This window comes from Anopheles merus, chromosome 2R, assembly GCF_017562075.2.
Source record: "Anopheles merus strain MAF chromosome 2R, AmerM5.1, whole genome shotgun sequence".
NCBI lineage: Eukaryota > Metazoa > Arthropoda > Insecta > Diptera > Culicidae > Anopheles > Anopheles merus.
In genome coordinates this window covers 55,885,675-55,911,063 of record NC_054082.1, presented here as the reverse complement: position 1 = coordinate 55,911,063, position 25,389 = coordinate 55,885,675, and the positions used below count along the sequence as shown (strand labels likewise).

General features: G+C 42.7%; 1 protein-coding gene across 2 annotated transcripts; it reads right to left on the bottom strand.

Moving 5' to 3' along the window:
- Positions 1-8,720: 8,720 nt before the first annotated feature.
- LOC121588922 (delta(9)-fatty-acid desaturase fat-7-like) lies at positions 8,721-19,332 on the bottom strand. Of its 2 annotated transcripts, none has more exons than XM_041907376.1 (8): positions 19,261-19,332; positions 18,280-18,683; positions 16,329-16,753; positions 15,976-16,241; positions 15,772-15,842; positions 9,922-10,107; positions 9,641-9,836; positions 8,721-9,574 (listed from the first exon to the last, which is right to left on the bottom strand). In XM_041907376.1, exons 3-8 carry the CDS (start codon positions 16,744-16,746, stop codon positions 9,071-9,073), a joined length of 1,641 nt encoding a protein of 546 aa, XP_041763310.1. In that variant the 5' UTR covers positions 16,747-16,753; positions 18,280-18,683; positions 19,261-19,332; the 3' UTR covers positions 8,721-9,070. The 2 variants fall into 2 exon arrangements, with proteins under 2 accessions (XP_041763310.1, XP_041763311.1); XM_041907377.1 differs by having other exon boundaries at positions 19,239-19,297.
- Positions 19,333-25,389: the final 6,057 nt, after the last annotated feature.

Sequence of the window (25,389 nt, the reverse complement as noted above, 5' to 3'; positions counted from 1 at the left end):
TTAACATCTGTTCTTTTAGTTTAATGAAACCATCTGTGTATCTTATTTTATTGTTAACTACTAGATCACTTATTGTGCCTTCCTTTGCTAGTTTGTCGGCCCATTCATTTCCGCTTATTCCGACATGTGCGGGTATCCACCATATTTCCGCCCCTATTTTTTTCCTTTTTTGTGGATGTTGTATATCATCTTTTCTACTTCCTCTTCGTTTTTTGCTTTTTTCAAGATTTCACAGCCTGCTAAGCTATCCGTAAATATTATTGGATTTTTCATTCCTATCATTGCTGCTTGTTCTATTGCTTTTTCTATCGCTAGTAACTCTATTGTTGTGATGGCCGCTATATTTTTTATTTTGTAACTGTGATACCATCTGTTTTTTTTTGTCTTGTAATAGTATTCCTATTCCTGTTTTCCCATCTATGGCGCTTCCATCCGTGTATATAGTTGGTCTATCCTTCTTAATTTGTTCTATTTTTCTGAGTGTAATTTGTTTTGTCACTATTTTATTTGTATCTTTCTTTTTCTCTATTTCTTGTTTTAAGCTTGTATTAATTTTCATGTATCCCGATATGTCATTTTCTTTGGTAGTTGATATTATTTTTAACAGCTCTATATGTTCCCCGTATAATTTTTCTTGGCTAGTCATTTTTTTTCTCGTTTGTTTCATTTCTCCTAATTTTTCCATTTCTTTTCTAGCTATTGGGCAAAACGTGAAAGCACTTAGAATCTCTTTGCTGGCAACATATTTCCTTCTAATTTCTAGAGGCACTTCTGCATTAATGGCGTGTAGGGAATTTGTTGGGGTTGTTTTAGTACATCCTGATATCTTTCTCAGTGCTATGTGTGTTGCGGAATTTAGCTTGTTACTGTTTATTTTATTGGTGCTGGTATATGAGGATCCCCTTTCCAAGATGCTTCTTATTGTTGCTCTGTAGACGGTTCTTGCTTTATGTGGGGCTATGCTATTTCTATTGGCGCAGATGATTTTGAAAATGTTCAGTCTTTCGGTTGCCTTATTTTTTAGGTACTCTAGGTGTTTATTAAAGTTTAGGTTCTTGTCTAGTATAGTTCCCAGGTATTTGTATGTGTTCACTTGTTCTATTGGAGTATTGTTTATACTTATGTCTATATTATTGTTGTTTTTCCCCATCACCATTATTTTTGTCTTTGAGAGGTTTATTTTTAAGCTTAGTTGTTCTATTCCTATCATAAATTGTCGCATGCTTTGTTCTAAGTTACTTTTTAATGTAGCGTCATTGCATCCAGCTGCCAGTATTATAAAATCGTCAGCGTATTGTATTAGTTTGGTGTTTTTTTTTGTTATTTATTCTTTTGTGTAGCTCTCTTGTATATATGTTGAAAAGTGTAGGGGACATCACGTCTCCTTGTGGGAGACCATCCGTCACTAATTTAACGATTTTTTTTCCGTTGCTTGTTATTTCGACAGTCCTATTTCTTAGGAAATCTCCTATCCAGTGTATGATTTGACTAGGCATATTCGCTTCTATTAAGTTTTTTTTATTAATATGGTGCTTTTCACCGTGTTATATGCATTGGCTAGATCAACAAATATTATGCCTGTCCTTAAATTATTTTTTTTGTTCATTGTAATTTGATTGCAGACATAATTGGTACACATTTGTATCGACCTTTTTTTCTAAATCCAAAAGAGGTGTCAGGTATTATCTTGTTTGTTGTAAGGTGCCTGTTTATTTTTTTTAATACTGCTGTGTTGCTTACTTTTATTATTGTTTGTAGAAGAGAGATGATTCTGTAGTTTTCTATTTGTTGTATGTCTTTTCCTGGTTTTGGGATTGCTATTGCCTTTTTTTATATTGTTTTTTTTTTATTTTGCCCCTTTGCCACATTTCATTTATTTCCCGTATGAAGTTATTTTTTTCTTTTTTGTTTAGATGTTTTAGCATTTCATATGTAATTTTGTCATCCCCTGGTGCTGATTTCTTTTTTTGCTGATTATATTGTCCCAATCTTCTACATCTATCATCGTTTCCTCGTTTATAAATTCTGGTATATTTAATGCTTCCAGTTTTAGTCCTTTGTTCTTCTCGAAATTTATTTCCAGTAGTTTTTTTGCGTTTTCCTCATTACTATGGATAATGTTTTCTTCATTTGTATTTTCCTCTTTGTAGTTAATTTTTTTAACAATTTCCCACAGTTCTTTATTAGATGTATCTTCGTTTATTGTTTTTATTGTATTTTCTATGTATTTTCTTTTACTTTTACAAATCTCTAACTTCAATTTTGCTGATGTTTTCTTTAGTTCGATTAAGGATTCGATGGTTCTATAATTGTTGAAGAATTTTCTTGCGTTCGTTTTCTGTTTCCATGCATTTTTTATTTCTTTATTCCACCATGATTTTGGTTTGTGTTTCACCCTGTGTCGATTTTTTTTAATAATGGTTTGGATTTGTTTTGTTAGTTGTTTTATTGTTTGTGGTGTCTTGCTGTTTATTCGACTAATTTGCTCTAACATTTTTGCTTTGTTGTATACTATTGTTTTTCCATCTGTTGTGCTTTTGTTGAGGCTTATTTCTATTATTCGGTGCTGGCTATTTCCTATGTGTTGGTCTAAAATTTTTTTGTGTGTGTCGACGTATATATCTTGTGTTATTATTGTTAAGTCTATTGCTGTTCTTCGTTTAGTTGTGTCGTTAGGTATATTTGTGTATGTTTCGTTTTTTAGTACTATTAAACTTGAGGCTTCAATTCCTTCCAATAAGGTGTTTCCCCAGCTGTCTATTTTTTCATCACCCCAATATGAATGATGGCTGTTAAAGTCTCCTGCAATTATCGTCTTTTCGCCGAAATTCGTTATTTGTTTTATCATTTCTTCAAATTCATATATTGTTGCTTTCTTTGAGGCATAAATGGAAATTATATTAGTGTTCAACTCAGTTAGTTTTATTCCTACTAACTGTATAAATTTGGAGCTCTGTAATTCTGGTATTCTTCTAAATTTCATTTTATTTTTAATAATAATGCATGATCCGCCATATCCATCCTCTCTATCTTGTCTTACTATATTGAATCCATTTATTTTTCCTTTTTCGTTATTTTTCAGCCATGTCTCTTGAAGACATGCTATTAAATAATTTCCTTTTATTAGGACTTCTCTAAGTTCATCCTTGCAATTTCGTAAACTTTGTACATTATTTTGGAAAATTTTTATATTTTCCATTTTTTTATTGATGAATATTATTTATTAAATTTTTTATGTTTATTTATCTGTTTGTTGGATATGTTGCTTTATTTCTGTTTTATTTTTCTTTGGCGACCTGGGATGAGGACTGATTTCGTCGCTCATAAAACCTGCCATTTCCTCCTCGCTAGTATCGATTATTTCTATTTCAGTAATTTTGTTCTGATTCTTAATATTTTCTGTGTCTTTTGTTTCGTTTTCTGATTCGTTTTTTCTAAGTTATTTTTTTCTGTGTCGTTTTGATTATTTTGCTTGTCTGTGAATGTGGGAGTTATTTTCTGCATATTTATATTGTGTTCGTTTTCCATTGTTTTTGGTGGGGTGTATCTTTTTTGTTTGGTCGGTTATTAATTATTTGTGCGAACGTTTTATTTATATAATTTCTGGGTACCACTGGTACTTGCGCTCTTCTCATTTCTCTCGCTTCTCTCATTGTTATTCTATTTTTTGTCTGTATTTTTTTAATTTCGACCTCGTCTAAATATACCGGGCAATTTTTGTCCAACGTGCTATGGTTTTCTCCACATTCCATGCACCGTTCGACTCCATTGCAGTTTTCATGGTATTCTTCGGCGCATTTTGCGCATTTCTTTGTTCCCCGGCAGTTCTCTTTTTTGTGTCCTAACCGGAGGCATGTCATACACCTCATCGGTTTCGGGTAGTATTGTTCTACCAACACATCGTAGTAATATCCAACGTTCACACGTCTCGGTATTACTGTTGTGTTGAACGTTAGTATTGCTGTTCTTGTGTTCACGTACTTGCCGTCCTTATCTTTTCGCTTGACGATGTAAGCCTCCTTTACTTTGTCTTCTTTTAGTCCCTCTACTATCTCCTGTTCTGTCGTCGCCATTACTGCATCACACCTTATTACACCTTTCGATGTATTGAGGGTTTCATGCTCGTAAACCTTTGTGTTGCCTAGGTTTAGATTGTATTTCGCTAGTTTACTAGCCTGGCGTTTGCTCTTTACTAACACTAATAGACGACCGTCTCTTAGTGCCGTGACTTTTTTTGGTCGATCTCCTAATGCGGCTTCCAAACACTTCTGCACTAGGAATGGGCTTTTGTCTTTTACTAGGTTTTCCTTTGTACCTTCGATGACCATAAAAACTTCCTCCTCTGTTAGTATGTCACACAAGTCTATTTTTTCTCCTCTGAACTTTCTTTTCTTTTGGTTTTTTTGGTGATATTACTGAGCCTAGTGGCTCGTAATATGAACCAAACGTCTCCCCCCCTCCGGGGGATCGGTCCCCCATCTTTTGCTCCTACTTTCCTAGTTTCCTTTTTTTATGCCTTACCTGCTTATTATTTTTTATTTATTTTATTTAATTATCTTTATACTTAGCCTTTATGTATGAAATTTGTGTCCGTTTTTGTTCTCTTGTCCGCTAGCACAACCGTTCACTTTGAACTCACATTTGCGAATGGCAAGTGATTTAGCGCGTGGCCACGGAGGTGAAAAACTGTTGAAATTTTTTTTAACTTTATCAAAATTGCTTGTCAACTGCAAAAAAAGAGCTTTTCTCGTGGCCGCACCAAAAACATACACAAGAATGACAAAAAGCTCCAACATCTGAATATCATTGATATTTTGTCGAAAGAAACACGAAATAGGTACATAATCAATTAGAATCATGCATTGTAGCATTATTATCATAGCAACAGGTCACAACTACGCCAAATAGCTGTTTGTTTACGCTTTTTCGCGATCGTCAAATTTTGGCACTTTTTGTCAACTTTTGTCAACTTTATTTCCTGGCTGCTCCAGGTTACAAAATTTTAACAAAAGCTCATAAAAGTGACAAAAGCTCACGTTTTGAAAAGTTTGTCAACATTATGTCACTCTCATGGCCTTTCGCCTATTGGAAGCAAATGGCACGAGAATTAAGTGTAACGCTGTAAAACAGGTGTTATACCAATCCAACTCCTTACAAATTCGTTTCAAACGAATTTGAGATAGAGTGTATTCAGTAACCCATTTTTTGCAAGAGTTAATTATTGGTGGTAATTTTATAAATATATCGAAAATGGAGCCGAAACTCATGCAAACATTATCGATTTTGTTTGTAATTTGTAATACATGCGTAACATATTAAAGAATACCAATTTTGAAATAGAAAATGAAATAGAATAACCAGATTTATGATGATACAACATATAAAGCCAAAGAAACATTTCTGGAAAGACAGACATACCGTACTGCTTCGAATTACGGACACTTAAGGCATTTTTGGTATGTAATAATGGTTCTCACTTCTTCTTCTTTTGGCTCAACAACCGTTGTCGGTCAGGGCCTGCCTGTACCCACTTGTGGGGTTGGCTTTCAGTGACTTATGGGCTACATTGAGAAAAGATTAAGATTAAGACACTGGTTTGGTTTGGAATCAAAACTGCTAAGAAAGCCTCTGGTGGTGAGCTCATCGACAGATTTACTGTGGTATCAGGGTCTACTAGGGGTCAGGCACATTTTTAATATATTCTAGCATATCAAGGCGATCATATAAAATTTAAATGTGATATGGCCAGGAACTAGATATGAAGCTGTATGTCCAGAATTTGAAGTAATTTGAAGCATAACGATATTTACGGAGGACCAGGAAGATAGCTGGATGAAAAACGCTTCTGATGATGGTGATGCAAGAACATTGCAAACCGTGCTGAGCATCCGATTATCAGGATCTTTTTGAATTTGATTGCTATAATTATGAATGATGTAAAATATAATGCATTTTTTTTGGGTCATTTTAAAAATGTGAATATACCAGAATAAAGATAAAAAAAATGAAAAACTCAAAACAAATCTGATTTTGCTCAATAAACTAAGGTATTTGAGTGGGGTGGGGCTCATCAGTTACATAATTTGGGGGAGGGGGGTTTCTTCCAACGTTCCAGTTTGTTACACTAGGAGGAGAGGGGGTCGAAAATTTGCATTTTTTGCGTTACGTAATTTATGGATGACGCCTCATCTGATTTCAAATTGCTTACAATAGACTGTATTATTCAGATCTCCATGACTGAGCGTCTGTTCTCCATGTTAGCAGGAGCGACTTCCCCCCCAGCGTATGCCTCTTCACGAAAAGCCAGCGAGCGTAGGCCCTATGTCGTGACTGGAGGTTATGGAAGAAGGCTTGCAAGCCACCCTCGTAAAAACATCAGCGCAATGAACAGTCAACAAGAAGAAACGTCGTATCGGACCAATCGATTCAGACCCTCGCATAGAAAAAGGACTTACGATTGGAATCTCGGGATATACAACTGCAAACCCCCTCTTCATCTGATGTAAAGGCCCGAATTGCGCTTGATGAGGTTTGGACCTGCGGCTTCGACCTGGCACTTCGGGAGGTGTGCTGGAAAGGCGAGATGGTTCGCCAGTACCGTAGTAACTATCAGAGCGATGGAGAGACGCGCGAGCTTTCTTTCTGAGGCCCAGCAGCTTTTTTCAGCAATTTTCTTTCTGAGGCCCAGCTACCAAGCTAGGTTTGCAAATCCACCACCATTTACATTTTCTTTCTGAGGCCCAGCTACCAAGCTAGGTTTGCAAATCCACCACCATTTAAATTTTCTTTCTGAGACAGATCCTCCAAAACTGCCGAGAGCGCCAGATCCATACGCACCACCTATTCATCGACTTCAAGGCGGCCTACGACACCATAGACCGGAATGAGCTATGGAACATCATGCAGCGGTACCACTTCCTTGAGAAGTTGATTCGGCTATTAGAGGCCACGATGCACGGGGTGCAGTGTAAGGTGAGGCTATCGAACTTGTTTTCGGGACTGTTCGAATCTCACAGGGGTCTGAGGTAAGGTGACGGACTCTCCTGTCTTCTCTTCAACATTACCTCGTAAGGGTCGCTTTAGATCTTGCGTGAAATTGAAGGTGAAATTTTGGTGTTTTGCTATATTTAATTGAATCAGAATATGGCTTATCGTACACCAAAAGAAAGGATATTCAATTCCCCAGCTGTTTAGTCTGTAAAATGTATTGAAATAATGTAGGGAAATCGGGGAATCGCAAGGAAATGTATTTAATTTATTAATTCAATTTTTTTATTGTCTATATAATTGGGGAATTTTATATCCTTTCTTTTGGTGCACGAGAAACCATATTCTGATTAAAATTTATTTAAATATAGCAGAAAACCCCAAAATTTTACGATAAATTTCACTGGGGCTCTAATGCGGGCTTAAGGTGTCATTCGAAAGGCGGGGCTAAACTACGACATCCGTGACACGATCCTTTACCGCTCTCTCCAATTTCTTGGTTTCGCGGATGACATCGACATAATCGGACATCTGACTCAAACGCGATAAAGCATGAATTGGATTAAGACTTAATGCAATGAAAACGAAGTACCTCCTTGCTGGAGACTCAAACCAACTGGGAAACAGTGTATTAGTTGACGGTGACAATCGAGACGGTAAACTAATTCTGCAATCTTGGGACGGCCGTTGCTTTCGGCAACGACATCAGCAGCGATATTCGGAGACGCATTGTACATTGTATATCGTGCATATTATGGGCTTGGAAACGAGATGAAGATGCTCAGAAGGATTCTTGGCCCTGTATGTGTGAAAGGATAATGGAGGAGTCGCTATAATGACGAGCTATACGAGATGTACGGCGATCTCACTGTCGTGCAGCGTATCAAGCTCGCCAGGCTCCGGTGAGTTGCCCATGTTGTACGCATAGAAACGGACGGCCCAACCCGAACTAATAGAGTTGCTGATGTTGCCACCATCAGTTTGCCGCCTGATCGTTCCTTTGGTATGAAACCACATACAACAGTAATGTGAAAAACTATCGAAGCGTGGAAATCTGCATTGGCTGGTTATCCCAACTGTCCCCAGACAGCGCTATCAGATTGTTTGCTATTTTTGCGCCAGTCGTTTACCGTCTGCTAAACGAAGTCTTTTAGAACTTTAAGTGAATCGGCGAGCCTTTGAGCCGAGAGCTTGAATCGTTCTGACCCCGTTAAGGGATCGTTTAGTGTATTTGTGGCGTTGGGACGCCACTAGTTCCTAGTTTTTTGAATGGGGCTCTTATAAGCACTAAGATTTAAGCAGTTGAAAAACATGACTTAGTATTTTTTTTATATTTATTTTTTATTTTCAGTTTCTTTGTATACCCCACCCCAAAAAGAAAGAGTAGAATCCCCTCAAACATCTGTACAAGAGATGTCTCCCTGTACAGGTTAAGAACTTTGCGACTTAAATTCCGCACATCTGTTCTTCTCTTAGTCGGTGTTACTTAGCTTACGGTAAAGATAGGGAAACGCAATATCATAAAACAACGTTATCATTGTAAGGTATCTTAGAAAGGGATGCACAGCGTTGATATCGGCTACTGCTATGATTCGTGGAGGAGATTAAAACTCTTCATACTAAAACATAAACGCGTTCAGGATAAAGTATGGTGATTGCTATCGATAAATATCGGGTACGATTTCAATGTTAGATGAACCAGTACAAAACTTCACATTTCTTTTTTTTTTTTGTTTTTCCAGTATATATGTAAATAGCAGAGCCAGTACAAGTATCGGCAATTGGTTGCCCTTTGACATTGAGGTAGGCAAAGGTAGCAATGGTCCGAGAGCGTCCACTGTACATTTGGTATCCATTGAGCATCTCTTAAAGAATTGCCTGCCTTACAGACTCCACGTGTGCGTTTGTGGTGTTTAAAAATATTTGTTGCCGAACGAACAGCATCGACTCCCCGGGCACGATCAGCAATGGGTGACGGGTGCTTCAATGCGTGTAGAGATCGAACCGATGCATGCTCGTTTTGGGCGACTAAAGCGAACGAAATCATGACTAACGATAATTGTCATCCGGTTGTCGTTTTCTACTAGTGGCTTGTAGTGGACGATTCAGCATCAACGGTCACTTTCCGCTTCACGAGCGCATTATCATTGCAGTCGACCACGTTGAGTGCCGCCTTGCCCTGCATTGGGTGCCCGGTTTTATCCACATTGTTGTTCGACTGCTGTAGTAATAGCTCATCGACCGATTCCGGAACCGATTGCTGTTGCTCCTTGATGTATTTCGACAACTTGTTGTAAATTTGGTTAGCTTCAGTGGTGCGGTTTTCTTCCTCTTTCTGGCGCCGCATCAGTTCCTCGTTCTCCTTCGACAGTATATCCTCGTCCCGTTCGGACTGCTTCAGTTCGTCCGGAATGAGCGCGTATCCGTCCGATTGCAGTATCTTCGGTTTGGGCGTGTAGATCGAGTTGTAGCTCGGATTGGACGGATGCTTCCAGATGTTCCACAGCGTCGTAAACGCACTACGGCCTTCATCGGTACCGTAGGTATGGTGGGACTTGTCTCCAGTACGCATCACACGGTTCTTAACCTAAAAATCCATTATATATAAGTTATACACAACTCTGTTATGTTTGCGCCACCCATTGCTACTCACCATGTTCGGTGTAGCCGTTTTACGATCGTACACTGCGCCAAACTTTGCTAACAGATCAATAAGCGTACCGGTAAGATTGAGCGGCGTTCCGTACTCTGATGCACGATAATCCCACGGGAAGGCATGGTGGTAGTTGTGCCAGCCCTCACCAACAGCGACGAATGATACAAACATGTTCTCCACCGGCCACATGGTCCTGCACGTGGGCAATAACAAGAATAACAAAATCATTCAGCCATAGAAACAACCAGACCAGAACCGGACTCGTTGAAAGTACTCACTTGTCGTAAGGACGAGTTCCAAACATGTGTGCTGCACTGTTCACGGACCATGTCGCGTTTAGGCTAAGTACAGTGCGGAAGAAGAACGCCACGAATAATGCGTACCACGGGTTTTCTCCCCAGAAGTAAACCGGAATGGCCGTGGGGCCGAAGAGTGCAAAAATTGTGTACAGAAGTTTGTAATGGCTGCAAGTAGAAAATAAAAAAGTTAGTTAGTGATAGTGTTGTATCCTATACAAAGCTTGCCTTCCTGTTACCGTATTCCCACAATCCACACAAACAACATTACTAAGAATTGTTTACTACTTAAATAACATCGGCAAATGAGCTTATCTAAAGAAGTTGTCCGATGTACATGGAACTACAACGTTAGAGATGTTTTTATATCTTCACTAATCTGCTGCTGTTGCATATCAAGAGTAAACCAATATATCGTTTTTTTACCGATGTCTAATCGTGTCGATCAATCTGTACAGCATCATTGCAATGCCGCACCAAGAAAAAAGAGGCGCTTCAAAGCTATGATTACTGCCACCGACTAATCTAAGACCATTTCTTGTCAGCTCCCCACGGAGGCCACGGAACCAGGCAAACCAGTCCTATCGCGCCTAATGCATGCCCTGTATGTGTCGTGCCACCAGTTCGTAGAACGATTGTTTCGCGGCCTTGAATCGTTGACTTCCTCCCTGGAGCGTGGATTACCGGTGGATATAATTATTGCTGACGGACTGATGTGGTCCATAGCTTGATTGCAATAAGAAAGTTGCCAACGAGAACTGGCTCGCTGGGTGCTGACCGCTGCGTTATTGGTTGTACGCTAATGACAATCGGCTAACCGATTCATTAAACGTTTCTTCACACGTGGTTTGTGGACAGGTCAGTGGAACAGGACACGGGAGACCCATCATGAACACGTTGCCGATGGTGTGCTTTCACGCACAGAAACACGTGTCGCGTTTAGCTACCGACCATTCCATTGCGCAACATCTATGGAGCATACATACTATACGCATATTGGATTCTGTTCGGATCCTTCCCCTGTCAGATTGATTTGATCAGTCAAGGATAACGTGGATAGTTGAAAGATGAATGAAAACTCTTACGATTGTGTGGGCACTTTGTGTGCTCCGCTGCTTCTTACTAGCCGCCTTACAAACTCATCCACACGCCGCAATTAAGCTTGGAAGCCAGAGGCACAAAGCAAATAGTCACAATGATGAGCCGCTATACAACATGCTGATAAGTATTGATCTGAGTACGAATGCACACGAATCGACGGCGTTGACCATGAATTGAAGTTCAATTACGCGCACTGCCCCGGGGGCACCAAATGGGTTGTGCGGACGGTAATACCCACTCTCGATGCGCGGAGAACGATCACTTCATCTTCGATCGTGTAGCAGTGGACCAACGAGAAGAGTTGTATCTAAGCATGAAAGATTTGACCTTCTGTATTGAGTGTTGTTTGTAGCCTTCAGCGATCGCCAAGGATCGGATGCAAGTGCGCTTTTCTTTGATCGGTTGGCCGTACATTAGAAGATCGGCAACAGAAAATTGCGCTGGGGTGCGCCACGGTTACCCATAATTGACTCCGTCGCCTTTCAACGTTGAAGAACTGCAAACTATCGCAATGGCTGACATAGAGTTTTTGAAGGTTTGGTTTTTGTTGATTTGGAATATTGTTTTTTTATTCGTTTTTTTTTGCACACGTTCCCAAATTAAGCTCCTAACCGTTTTAACTGATCCACAAAACGATCTGTCTTTTCATCGATTAGAAAGATTTGGTAAAATAATGATCGCTGAATAATATTTGATCGTTTCCTTCACGTTTTTTGACAACACAGTCGTGTCTTGATGCCAGACGTAACAAAATGTTTCTACTGACAACCGCTACGCGCTTATAAAAAAACATCAAAATAAAACATTCAATTCATCAAACATTCAACACCACTATGGTGTGCGTCTAGTACAGAAGTGTCTTCTGTTTCACTCGGTGTCACACAAAGAACTTCGAACTATCCGGTTTTCGTTTATTATTATTATTATTATTTATTTAATCTTCAACGGGCCGTATGGCCTAATTAAGATGTAACAGTTCAATTAAAAAAAAAAATAAATAGCAAAAATAAGATTTAAAAAAATATTTGCATGATCCGGTTTTGCATGATCAAAAATATTTGTGTTAAGTTAGATCCAAACTGTAATATCCTTGACCCACATACAATAGAGTATAAGCATCGCTTGGTTATTTTTCTTTCCTGTAGATAACAAAAACCGGCTAATCATCAGCTGAGTCTAAATATCAGCCAAAAATTCTAAACCGGACGCACACTAAAACAAAAACCAAATGGATGAATTTAAATCAACATCCTCAATCCTCAACCAAGCAGTCTCTAACGGCCTTATTCATCTCGCAACCGGAATAATTTATGCAAGCCGAACAAAAGTGAGATCTGTTGTGTGCATGTGTAGTGTTGCCCCAGGTCCACTTGAACACCCCAATACACGATTGCGTAACGTGGTGTGTCCCTCCCACTGCGTCCGGCACATATTGTTTCATTCATACATTCAGAAAAATAAACCTTATGCGTCAAGGACCGAGTCACACGTGATAAAAGCAAGAGAAATAAAGAGATAGAGAGAGATAGAGAGAGATAGAGAGCGAGAGAAAGAGAGAGAAAGAGAGAGAAAGATAAATAGACAGAGAGAGAGAGTGAGAGAGAGCAGTTATTGGAGGCCCTATGTCCTATTATCAATTTACCATACACAAAATGCTTGAATTGTGAATCGATCTAGCTGATATATAATGCACATGGCATGCGTGCGTATCTGGCGATACGCAACAATCTCCGGAAAACGATCAGACCGACCTGCGTGACACAGTAAAAAAACACGATCGCAAAATCGATATTAAACCGCCATCAATCATGCCATGGCCTTGTTTCCACCTGGCAAGACACCGAACGGGAGTTAATCTATGTTACAATAGACGAAAAGTCGCCCAAGGTTCTTTATACAAATATTTCGTTGCTCGGTCGATCCTGTCGCTCATTCGTGAGGAGCGACTAAAGCATGTACTGCTGAATGCATGGTGAGGCAACTACAGAAGGGCGCACTTCTAAGCTACAGCTCGGAAGCTCAAAAATCCACTACAAGAACTCCAAACGACCGGTTGATGCCAATCACCGTTGCCAACGAGGTTGACCTCGGGGACGCCTCTTATAAATAAATCAATATCAAATCCAAAGGTCACTTACAACGATCGCAGCATTTCGGTTGAGATTTACATTTAGGGCCAAAGCCAAGAGATCACATTAATCTCGCCTACCGACATACAAAGACATACGGAAACTCCTTTTTCCAGTCTAGACGCGGAAAACAATCGCTTGAACGATCGAACAGAAGCTGAATTGGAAAAAAAATCATTTAACTTATCATCATTTGTTTCATTTGTGCCAGAAAGAAGAAGATCAGTAATGGAGTTTTAAAATTGAAAATATGTACACACCAACCAATCGATCATCAATCAAGATGACATGCTAACACGCTAGATATCACTACTACTTACAGCTGTATGGCTCGAAGGCACACCAGCGATGTTGTTCGCTTTTGGGCAGTAACCTTCTCGCAGCTTAAACACGTGTTGCAGGTGGTTGACTTTGGTTGCCGTTGCCGAAAAGAATCTCCTTTCGCCACAGTACGTCAATGCGTACAACGCAACAGTAGCTCAACTTGTTGAACAGCAGCTAAAGTTTGTTGAAAATCAGCGTTTGTCCGAATGCTGGAAATGATCGGCGCGCAATGGTTACGCTTCATCAAGCCTTTTTCAACACTACACTTCATTCCGTGGCATAGCGAACCAGATTTAAGAATGAGATAGGATTTTCCACCACAAACCATCGACGTCAGAACCGGCGGCATCGGGAAATCGCGTCGATCTAAATTAGTTATATTAATCGCAACTTTTGTATATTGTTTTCGAATGAGAACAGGAAATAAAGAAATCCTTCATCCCTTTAACCCCTTGTAATTCTGCAACTCACTCCATACCTTCTCCACTATATCGCAACGTGCTTGTGGCGGATGTAGTTGTTCCGTGTTTTCCGTGCATCGTCTGAAACAATGCGTTGCACAATGAAGCGAATGACGGACGAAGGATTCATCATGAATTGTACGAATCAACCAACCGACTAACGGTCTGCCAAAAACAAGCTAACGTTCAAATTTATTCTATTTCACGAATTCATATATTCAACCCTGGACAACAGCACGCGCTAAATGTGGCAAGGTCAAATCTTTTTTTGTGTGTGTCTTTCTCTTGCCTCAAAATTTTACCATTTTCCATCCTCTCCAAACACGAGACAATAGACACGATCACAAAACCTTTGTGAGTCTACATTCAAACTGTCGGATGGTGCAATCGTGTTGTATCAAATCGAACGAATGACCAACCGATCGATGTCTAACGGGTATGCTAAAATGTTGGCTAGAAATGTTGTGCAAAGTGAATTTATGCGAATGATCATATGGCGCAAAGGCTATCCCAAACCTGAAACTAGCACTGTCCTATCTTGACTCATCGGGTGTGACGTTGTTTAAAAAATGTGTTGTACATTTTTCAACAAAACAATTTAAATATTTTCCAAGGTAAGCTCCTGTTTGCTAACCGTTTTTTAAATTTTATATTCCGATGTTATTGCACAAGCGCGTTAGATGCTGTAAGCCCGCCCGAACGACGAACGACATCCTATGGCTTATGTCTTTCCGAAGCCTTGTAACCGATAGCCAAAAATCGTTGGCAAATTCAAACGAGCTGCAGATTTTATGTTACTCGATCCTACTTTCCTATCGTCTCACCTTTTTTCATTTCTTCACTATTCGACGGATTTTATTCGCTTTTTGGGTGAGTTTTGCTGTTATTTCTCTTCGAGCTTGCGAGCGTCACGCGGCGATAGAGCGGATGGCGGTCGCTGCATAACTTTAGTAAGGGTCCGGCATCGACCGACGCAAAGATTAGGCAATCGACGAACTGCGACTACGGGCTCGGGCTGTGTTGACGGGTGCGTTCGTAACGGTTCGTTGTCTCGTAAGATTTGGGCCCCCAAAAACATTAATGAAAGCAATATTAAGCAAGCTTTCTGGCAAGGGAAGAAGAAAGCTTTGCAATAAATATGGTGCAACATTTGACTGGCCCGCATGCGTGGATGATACGGAGCTATCGGTGACCGCTATCGATTATACTCGGGTGGGTTGTTCATCAACTGCAACCCCCACTACTAGCAAAGCGTCATGGCAAAATGCACTTCAGGCTAGCAACTGTGAGATAAAGTGTTTGAATGCACACATTTCGGTTACTGGAGTAGAAAAAAAAACAAGACAGCAAGGTCGCCAGCAGAATTCAAAGAGGGTGGTGGTACACATCTCCATCGCTGCGCAAATGTCAACGATCTCACCGGGGCTTGGACAACCCGTACCGAAAATGGCTACACGCTGGACACGGTCATTAACAACGGCCGTCGAATAATGAAATAGCCAGCCATGTCAGTCGCTCAAGGCGGTGGCACACGCACGGCGCACTGAGCGCCCGCACTGGAGGTCGGCTCTTTCACCACGATGTTGATGCTGGCCGGCACTTTCGTTACGATGATGGCTTCAATTGCACGCCAAACTTCATTAGAGAGGCGGGCACTTCAGCCTCACAACAGTAATTGATCGATGGACACCTGTGTGAAGGTTAGGTGCATCTCATTATGAGCAATGACCGTGAACGCTGGCGAGCGCTGTCACGTGCTGGGGACCTGTAAATGTGCAGTACTTTGGAACTACGAGAGGATACAAGCGGTTACTTACTCCTTTTGGAACATGATCAGCGGATCTGCTTCTAAATCGGACATGTCGATCTTCTTGCCGTACTCAATCACCTGTGGCAAGTATTAGAAATGATTTTAGTTCTGATTAGTAAAAATCCTCATACGTCCATCCAGCAGCTTCCATGGAGCTTTTCAACAATCTCGTTCTCCGCCTCCTCTCAGCACTGTCTTACGCATAGCTTACCTTCGGGTGTTTCTTAGAGAGAAGCCATCCAATGTGTGAGAAAAAGAATCCACGGTTTGCGTTGTGCGGATCGGCGTCCGTGTCCGAGAACTTGTGGTGCTGTCGGTGGTCACGAACCCACACGTACAGGCAGTTCTGTCCGGCCAGTGTATGCATCCACAGCAGGATGATCCTCAGCCAGAGCTTCGCCTTGAACGCCCGGTGAGACCAGAGTCGATGTGCACCCATCGTGACACCCTGTCCAGAGGCGTACATCAGCCAAAGTGCTGTAGGTGGAGTAAAACGCAAGAAGCAGTTGTTGTGATATTAATGTGCACCGAAATATACACCCAATAGTCTCGCTGGGTACGTACTGTATAGCGTCGTACGATAGTCACAGTATCGCCAGAAAGCCAGATGTAATCCAACCCAGCCGCAGATGTGAAGCAGCAGAAAGCCGACCACATTTTTCCAAACGATTTCCCGCTTGAAGTTAAAATCCGTCCCGATCTCCGACGGCAGGATGGGCGTGGCAGCTCCGATCTCCTTCAGCTTCCGGTCTACCTCTGCTTCGTGCACCACGTTGCTGCAGGTTTGCAGCGCCTTCTCAAACTGTGTCCCGGAAAGGGTCGAGTCTGATTGGGACAGCTCCGCGGCAAGGCTTTCGGCCGTCGGTGCACGATTATGCGGATCAGTCTGTGATTGTTCTGGTTTTCGGTCGGCGATTGCCGTCTCGATCAGTTCGGGCGTTTTTGCGCACAAAATCGTTTTCGTCTGCGAGTCGGCTCCCATTGTAAGGCTATAGATCAAAAGCAATTTAAAAAAAATATATTAATTTTTAACTTAATTAGTTTATTTATGGTTATGGATAAACGATCCATTTCGTGGACCAAAGCGACTTACTAGCATTTATTTTGCGTTTAATTTCTAGCCACAGTGTGTCTCATGATGTGACAATTGATTTCTAATTCTAACCGTGCATGATCCGCACATGACATGACGTCAATTGATTTTGCATGTGCATCGAGCCGCGTGTTTACGATGATGGGTTTGTAATGCAATAATGGCGCGAAATGTACCGATTTGCCAGCACATCGTGCCCAATGAATGAATGGCTTTCGATGCGCAAAGATTTCCAACCTCCGATCTCCCCTGCGGTCTTGCGCAATGGCACAGCCTCCTTTCCTTGAGCTCCAATGCCCTTAAGCCCTTGACGGGGCGTGTAAATGTGCGATCGTCTGTGCGGCGTTTTGTCGCCAGCAACTGGATGGCGTCTTTTATGATTCCCTCGTGTCACCATTTCCCCCGTCGAAAGATCGATGCAGATAGTTCATCATTGAAACTGCACACAAGTGTGTCGAAGTGCCGTACCGGTTCGCACATTCTTTTGTGCGAAGAAAAGATGACGGTGAAATAATAATGGCCCACAAGTATACACACACACATCCACCGATTGGTAATGGGGGTTAGAGGAGGCGCAAAAGGCAAATTTGCTCATTCAAGCAATCCCGAGAACGGGGAGAGCGGGTTGCACTGTGGTTTTGGTGCGACAGGAGTGGTTTCATGATTTATGTCCACTTTGAAGCCGTCAGGGCTAATGGCACACAGCCGCAAACCGCTGGTACACCTGGCCGTAAGGTTTGTGACCCTCAAATGGGCTGCTGAGTGATAGCTGGTAATTTTGTCACGGTTTTGGGGGAATCAATCAAAGGAGTCTCCATGATTTCCGCCTCCACCGTCACGTGGCGCCGAACAATAGGTGTCGTCAAGCAGGACCCATTCGCAGCTAGACAAACGGCTCTCGCTCGGTACGGTGGGTAATAATTCACGCCCAGGGCAGGTGTGGATGCTGCTACTGGCTGCATCGGGAAAGCAAACTGGTTTGACATTTCACCTACCCAATCGTACATCCTGCTCGAGAGTATCCGAAGCATGGCCGGTCTCAAAGTCAAACGGTGTGTTGACCAAGGCATTGGCCCAGTATGGATTACGGTGCGTCCCAAGAAAAATGTGGATAAATTATAGACTACGTGGAGAACGAAGCGAAGGGACGGGCAGGCGTAGAATGGCGGTGCGCTTCAGGGCCAACGGTGTGGCCGACAGGTTGAATACGGTAATTACACGTTTAGCTGTAGATATACATATTTACAGCACATTCTATTATGCACGGCAAAGGTGGCGAGTAAATCACCGCGAGTGAACGAGTCACTATCTGATGGCGCAATAGCACATGGTGCATCTTAACTGCCGACCTCAAGGAGTCAAAATGGGTCGAAATGTGTCTTTGTTTAAAAAAAAATAGTTTCGAAAATCCGACTAACTCACCTGTTAATAAAGATGGAATATCACTTCACGCAGCAAACGATTTCACTTTGGCTTTGGAGAGAAGTAGTGTTGGTAACACCTTCACTTTTCTATTCTGATCAAGTTTTGTAATCTCGTTACACACTTGGCTGTTGCTCCTCGTCGCTCTTTCTTTTTTTTACTTCGATCAACGTCGAAAGTCGATGATTTTTAATCACTTTCGTTCACTGTGATCACATATGTGGAATGTTTTCATTTTCTGTTTGTTATTCTTCGCTGATTTTCGTACAACGGTTAGCACCACAGAAAACTTCCCATAGGTTAGTTACGATTCCTTTCCCCCCTGGTCAGGCCGTTTTCCACAATATCACTAGGCACCTGCTGCAACAGCCCGTGCTCCACACTCACTGACCGCTGACAGGCGTCTGCAAAAGGATCGAAAATCGTATAGTTTGAATCCTATCACCAAGGCACACACACACACACACACTAACACACAAGTGGTAGGCAAACTTCCACCATGCTCTAACACACGACCGGTTGCGATCGTTAGCTATGGACGTTACGCAATTGTGAATTTCGATTGCCGAAAAACTGGCTGCTCTCGGATTGATCCTATATAGGCCATGGACTGCCGGCTAGTGCTGCCGACGAAATTGGATAGGAAAGATAGGGCCAACTCCTACCAAGCCACCTAACCGACCTACACCCCTACACGTTTGATCACCGATCACCACCGTGCCAACGAACCGTCCCGATTCGGCCCGTTTCCAAAACCCCACAAAGTCAAACAGGCACTGTGCGGGATGCTGACGCGAGCGGGGTGTTTCGGTGGAGGCGTTGCGTTTTGCTACTAAACTGTTCGGGTCTCTAGAAATTCAGCAATCAACAAAAAACAACAAAAAAAAACCGAAAAACATTCGAAATAAAGCAAACTGACAAAGCGTGCCAGCATGTAAACACTTTTAAATTTTAGCTACCAAAAAGAACCAAAGACACTACCATGCAAACGTTAGGAGAGGAAAAGCTAAGTTCAGCGAATGAACCCAACGTCAGGGTTGACGGGTAGTTTATATACTCACTCCTACCCCTCCGAGTAGATCACGCCCGGACGCAAGATGAGTGCGATCGCAACAGACAAAAGGCTTCTCTGTCCCGCTCCCTGGGTCTTTGCCTTGCTGTTTCTCCCTCCCGTGTAAGTCTCGTCACGCGGAAAGGGTGAGGTTGAGACAGTAAGATGAAGAGTAGAGCGCGCTTGCTCGGGAGCCACCACAACAATGGTGAAAGAATGGATACACGCTGCCACCCCTTAGTGGGTACGGTGTGAGGCTCGACCAGCCGCTTGAAGGCGGTTTTTGATCATGTCACTGCTCACGTCGCTTTTTGCTTGCGAGAGCGAAACGGACACTGCGGTGACAACTGCTGTGTTTGCCGCATCGGCACGTAACGCTACTACACGCACCGGAAGGAAACTGAGGGCGGAAGGATAACGAGGTGGTGCGCCTATCGAATGACGTCCCAAGGATGCGACGAAAATTAGAAGCGATTGGCCGTTCGGACGGACGCATTAGATCAAGGGAAGCTTGCACAGCCCCCTGTTACAGATGACTGGTGCACCTTGAGTGGCTAAGGCCCAGCATAACTGATCAAGGCCTGTTGATGGGTAGGCCGAAAAGAAGGGGTCAGGTGGTAGGATGCTGAGGTGGCCGAAAAAAACCGGATGATTTCGTAGACAGATTGGCCAGCCGCGAACGTAACGTGGCGAAATGGGGCTAACGGACCATTTATAGAGGGGCGTGTTGGAATGGAAGCTTTGAATGTGCATACAATGCACACGATCGTTTGGAATGACGTAGTTTTGACTAATACTTCTACTAGAAATGCCGAGAGGGAAATTAAATGTGTAAAGAAAATTTACATATCTAAACCGAATGTGATGAGTCAATTATCTTGTTCCTTCCCGATCGCGATTGCTGTTATTTAATAAAAATGAAAATCATTTTTGGGGACTTAGGTGGTCAAATTAAATTGCACACATGACTAGCATTTGCTTTGTTGTCATTGATGTCGATTGAACGTGCGTTTAGGTATAAAAATGTTAAGCATGAGTTAAAGTTTTTAAAAAGATTATTACAATGCGTGTGATAAGAAATAAGTAGCTGTCAAATGTCATCACATGGGCAAAATGAGCAGACGTTTGTCCAATGAGACCATTAAAAAACCCAGCCTAACAGTTAGAGCTAGCGTTATTAGTGAAGTCATGTTTAATTTCTTCACTCATTACCATTGTCCAGGTTCTGTTTGAAAAGTGTGATTACGATTGTTTGTAAAAAGATAAAAATCATTGCAAAATCATGCATGCATTTGTGCAAAAAGATCCTACCGGGAGAGTTGTTAGAACTGTGGTAGTAATGGAGAGAAAAAAGAACAACAGCATGTTCAATCGGCTTCCATTAGACGATGGCCGCTTGAATCCGCCTCCCGTAATGACGAGGGAAAAACATCTCTCAGCCTAGGGAGGTTGCTTGCTTGAATATTACATACAAAAAAAAATCAAAACCATACGAACCAAACCAGTGCAGGTGTAAGTATGGGCGGAAATTACTTCTTCTTTTGGAAATTTGGTTCATCACTCATCCAATCTGTTGCCGACACGGGTAGAATTGTGCGCAAGTAGACAAGGGATCAGGAAATGCTTGATTCATCATTCTGTTTTGCAGTCTCCCGGGTCGACTGCTGTGCGAGGCGCAATTAAGTTAATCGAATTTAATTATTGTATCATTGCCCAATCGTCAGCCAAGAACCATCCTGCGTAGAGAAGAATAATAAATCTCACAGGCCCAAATGCACGATAGATCACACGAGTTAGATGTGACGTACCTGCGAGCAGTTGGAATGAAAACGCCCATAAGAGGTAGTATTGTCTTACATGACACTACGCAGCCGAGGATCGTTTTTGTTTATGCTTTGCGCCCATCTAACGCAGCTTCAGAATGGGGATCGAATCGTTGTTGGTGGTGGTTGTTGAGGGAACAATGCAGTGTCGTGGCTCGCGCAACACTATCCTCCACGTTAGCTCGTCGTTAATTTCCATGTGTCACATTAATAGTGCGCTTGTTGAGCGATGTGCGATTGCGGAAGAAATAATTACTCACACTCCGCCAGGTGAATAAATTGGACTCGAGCCTCAAGCACGGAGCAGGTGTGCGACACCTTTCGAGCGCACGCATTCGCTAGCGAATGAATAGAGCAACCCTGCTGCGAAAAGAAACCGTTCCGTTGCTCCATATGCTGCAAGCGGCTACGTACGGAACGCAGCTCAACCTCAACTTGCAATTTCATCAATTCCTGAATCATTTCCAAGAAACGAGGCATCGCTTTTTGATTAAAATCGCGTCCCCGATCACACCACCGCCGACGTCATTCGGTGGTGGGAGCGTCAGTCAGCCGACACTAATGATATTTTATCGTACGCATCTCCGAATTGACATTGCGTCTTGCGGAGCTGGCGACACGCTCACGTCACTAATGTGCTGGCATCCGCTAATATCTACCGTGATAGAAACGTCAGCCGAGGCTCTAAATGTGACCGCCAAACGGAAAAACGATACAACGCATCAATGCACTCTCCGAGCAACTCACCTTCGTGTTGATTCACAGGCAAGAGGGCGTTAGCGGGCGTTGGCGATCCCGTAGAAAAACCTTAACACGTTCTTTTAACACACATCAAACAGACGGACACATTTGCTTTGCCAAAGGGTAAATAGATCACACAGCACTGGGCCTCCTTGGGGACCTCGATGTCGTCGATGTCGGTTTTGGCTAATGTGCTCACATTAGTTACTTACTGCAAGCTAAACCCAACCTGCTTGGCACCGAAACCGCCCTGCCCCTGTGCTTGGACAAATTTTGCACTGCTTCGCGTTTAACTGCGAACTAATGCATGGAGGCAACATAATGCATTGCCCATCAAAACATTACCCCATCCTCAGTCCCGGTTTGATTGTGGTTGGAATCAAAACATTCGAAAGCAAAACAAAAGACGATTCAGTATCGACAAACCGGCGGCACCAGACTAGTGAAAAACATCGATCCACCTTGCCGGTCAATATTTAATTTTCTTGTTAGTCTATTGAACATCGGTGGATCTTGTGCGGCAGGCAAAATAAGATGTGCAAATGATGTTCAAAACAATCAAATGAGGGGAAAACGTTATTGATGAGAATGTAACGTGCTGTAATAAATTCATTTTTAAACAAACCTGTTTGCCTGGGATGTGGATTTAGGTGTAATTACAAATATCAATACTTTTCCACTAAGCCAGCAAATATACACACCGCAGGCAACTTTACACACCGCACTGAACTTTACACAAAAAAAGTGTGTAGTGTGCAGCATTTTCGATACTTATCGAACTGCGCACACCAGGAGCCAAATTGCAGAACTAAACGGGAACAACTTTTCGCTGACGCTGATTTTCATTACTCCCTGCACTACCGGTAAGCGAAAAGCAGCGCGTTCGAGTTCATACTCTTTTACCATCGATTTTGACCCGCCAACAGTAGGACACCGGTAGCTAGCCGGTTTCGATAGCGCCCCATTTCCCGACACTACGGCACACTTCCCATGCAGCTTGTAAACGCCAGTGCGAAAGATTTGTGGGACACAGTAGAAGATGAACGGTCGTCCACGCTGGTGTGTTTTTGTCTTTTTGGGTAGGGCTCTCTGCAATTAACACACGCTGACAGATGGATTTTTCGGTATGATTTTTATCGCATGCACGTCAAACATTTCCGGGTAGTTTGGAATCCAATGGAGTTGATAAAGGTGACCTACACACCATTCGAACAAGATCGCCAACGTGCCCATGAAAGGCGTAACCTCGCACGGAAATTTATACCCAAAGCCCGTGACATCTGATCAAGTTTGTAGTTCAAATATGGGTAAATATATTCACTCTCAACACATTGTGGCATTGTGATTTTATTTCGGCTTATCTATGCTACCTCCTATGATCGTTCTCGCAGCCAACGGTGGTTTGCGTTATCATTCTCCATTCATTATTACATCACGGACACTGATATTTCTCAATCTGTTATCACAACGGGTTTCTTCGCTTTAAATGAATCGCGTCATCAGCATCCTTGACACTCACCCTAAATCAACTACAGTTAATCAACATTTGACGCCTCCCAAAACCTTTGCCACTTGCGGACGGTACACATTGACCGGATTGTTTGTGGAATGTTTACCATTCCAGTCAGCTGAACGATCCATTACTGGAACTTTAAAACACTCTTTGCCGTGCAAATAAACCCGCGACGGTGTAAATGTCGAAGGCAGCTGCGGTATCGATGAAATACACCAAATCGATTGCTTTGTGCTAGTATCGGCCGGGATCGGCTCGATCTTTCCAATGAGAGTATTAGGCTGACCTTGAGCATCAAGACCGTGAAAACTGTTCAAGTGATGGAACGTGTCTTGCAAACATTTCGCCTCCCGAACACCTTCCAAAGGTGGGAACCTTCGTTTGCGTGATTAAGCAGCGCACAACGAGCGCGGCTGAAAAAGGGTGGAGACGCAGCATCTGGCTTGCTCATTACCAGCACTTGCACTTGGTAATGAACAATTTCGCTGGCCTTCGGGTAGACAGATCGCGGGTAACCGCCACCGCTTGCACTAAGCCGGCAACGAACCGGTTTATTTTTTGCTGTACGCTGTGCTATACATCCGAGGGATGGATGCTGCAACACGCTCATGCTGCTCTCGGGCTCCGTTATACGAGCCTCGGTGATCGTGCCTAAACTCCGGGAGGGATGATGCCTACCATCGTAGTAGTTCCGAACGATCGTGCCCTAGCCCCTACAATGGAATAGTTTGCGCCACTGCAGACCCACACGTTTGGTGTTAGAAAGCAATCGAAACAGGGTCAGTTGAATAAACAAAACAGCGCCGCCAAGATTGATTGATGAATACGCACATTTTTTTCATCTGAATTCAAAGAAAAAGGTAGCATAGCAAAAAGGTCTAAATGTGGACACCGTTGACTACTAACCAGCAGTGGACGTGTGTCAGTATGGCAAAATGTTACATAAGGAAACTGATTGCGAAACTTTTACCACCCATGGAATGGAACGAAGATATAAACCATGTAGCAGCCCACTGTGCAGTTCGCGTGGCTCGTACGCAGAGTACGAGCTGTCATCAAGAGCTGTCAGAATTCCGTGGCGTGAACGACCATTCTGTTTGGCGCCCATTTTGAGAGCAGACCGATTTGGAAAAGTAAAAATAAAGAAAATTGAACAAAACGCTAAAGTGGTGACCCCGACGTGATCCGTCAATATTTTTCACAATTACGAACGAATTCAAACAATGGAGAACGAGAACGCAACTGTACCGTGTGCTCAGCATGTTTATGCTGGTGAAAGTGTAGCATCATCATCATCATCATCCGCGGCTGTTGCAGCAATTGCTACCCCGCGTCTTAACCCACCAGTTATGGCCGACACCAACATTGACGCATATTTTATGTCCCTCGAGTTTTGGTTTGCTGCATCTGGAATCACCGCCCAACATGACTCTCAACGGTACAATATCGTCATGGCCCAGGTTCCCCCGCAGAAACTTGGTGAACTTCGCACAATTGTCGAGAATACTCCAACTAGTGGAAAATACCCATATATCAAATCAAAGTTGACGGAACATTTCGCTGACAGCCAGCAGCGGCGTTTGCATCGTGTGTTGTCTGAAATGCCCCTTGGAGATTTAAAGCCTAGCCATCTTTTTAACGAGATGAAGCGAGTTGCCGGCGATTCTCTAGGGGACACCTTGCTGCTAGACTTATGGGCAGCTCGACTTCCTGCTCATGCCCAAGCAGCAGTAATTGCTTCGCGTGGTGATGCCGCTGACAAGACGACTATAGCTGATGCTATTGTCGAATCTATGAGCTTACGAAATATTAGCTCTATCGGTCAGGAAACAACTACAACTGCTCTCAATGTAACATCGAGTGATCAACAGATTCAGGATCTTAAATTGGCAATCGACGCATTATCGAAACGATTTGACAAGATCCATCCTAATAACCCCCAAGGTCGATCCCGTTCTCGCGCACGTAGTACGGATGCTGAT

Bases quoted from the DNA above. Each gene is read 5' to 3' on its own strand.
- LOC121588922 (XM_041907376.1), bottom strand. From the start codon at position 16,746: ATGGGAGCCGACTCGCAGACGAAAACGATTTTGTGCGCAAAAACGCCC. The intron at 16,242-16,328 runs GTACGTACCCAG...CTCCACCTACAG, and splicing joins CTATCGTACGACGCTATACA to CACTTTGGCTGATGTACGCC. The intron at 15,843-15,975 runs GTAAGCTATGCG...TACTTGCCACAG, and splicing joins TCTCTAAGAAACACCCGAAG to GTGATTGAGTACGGCAAGAA.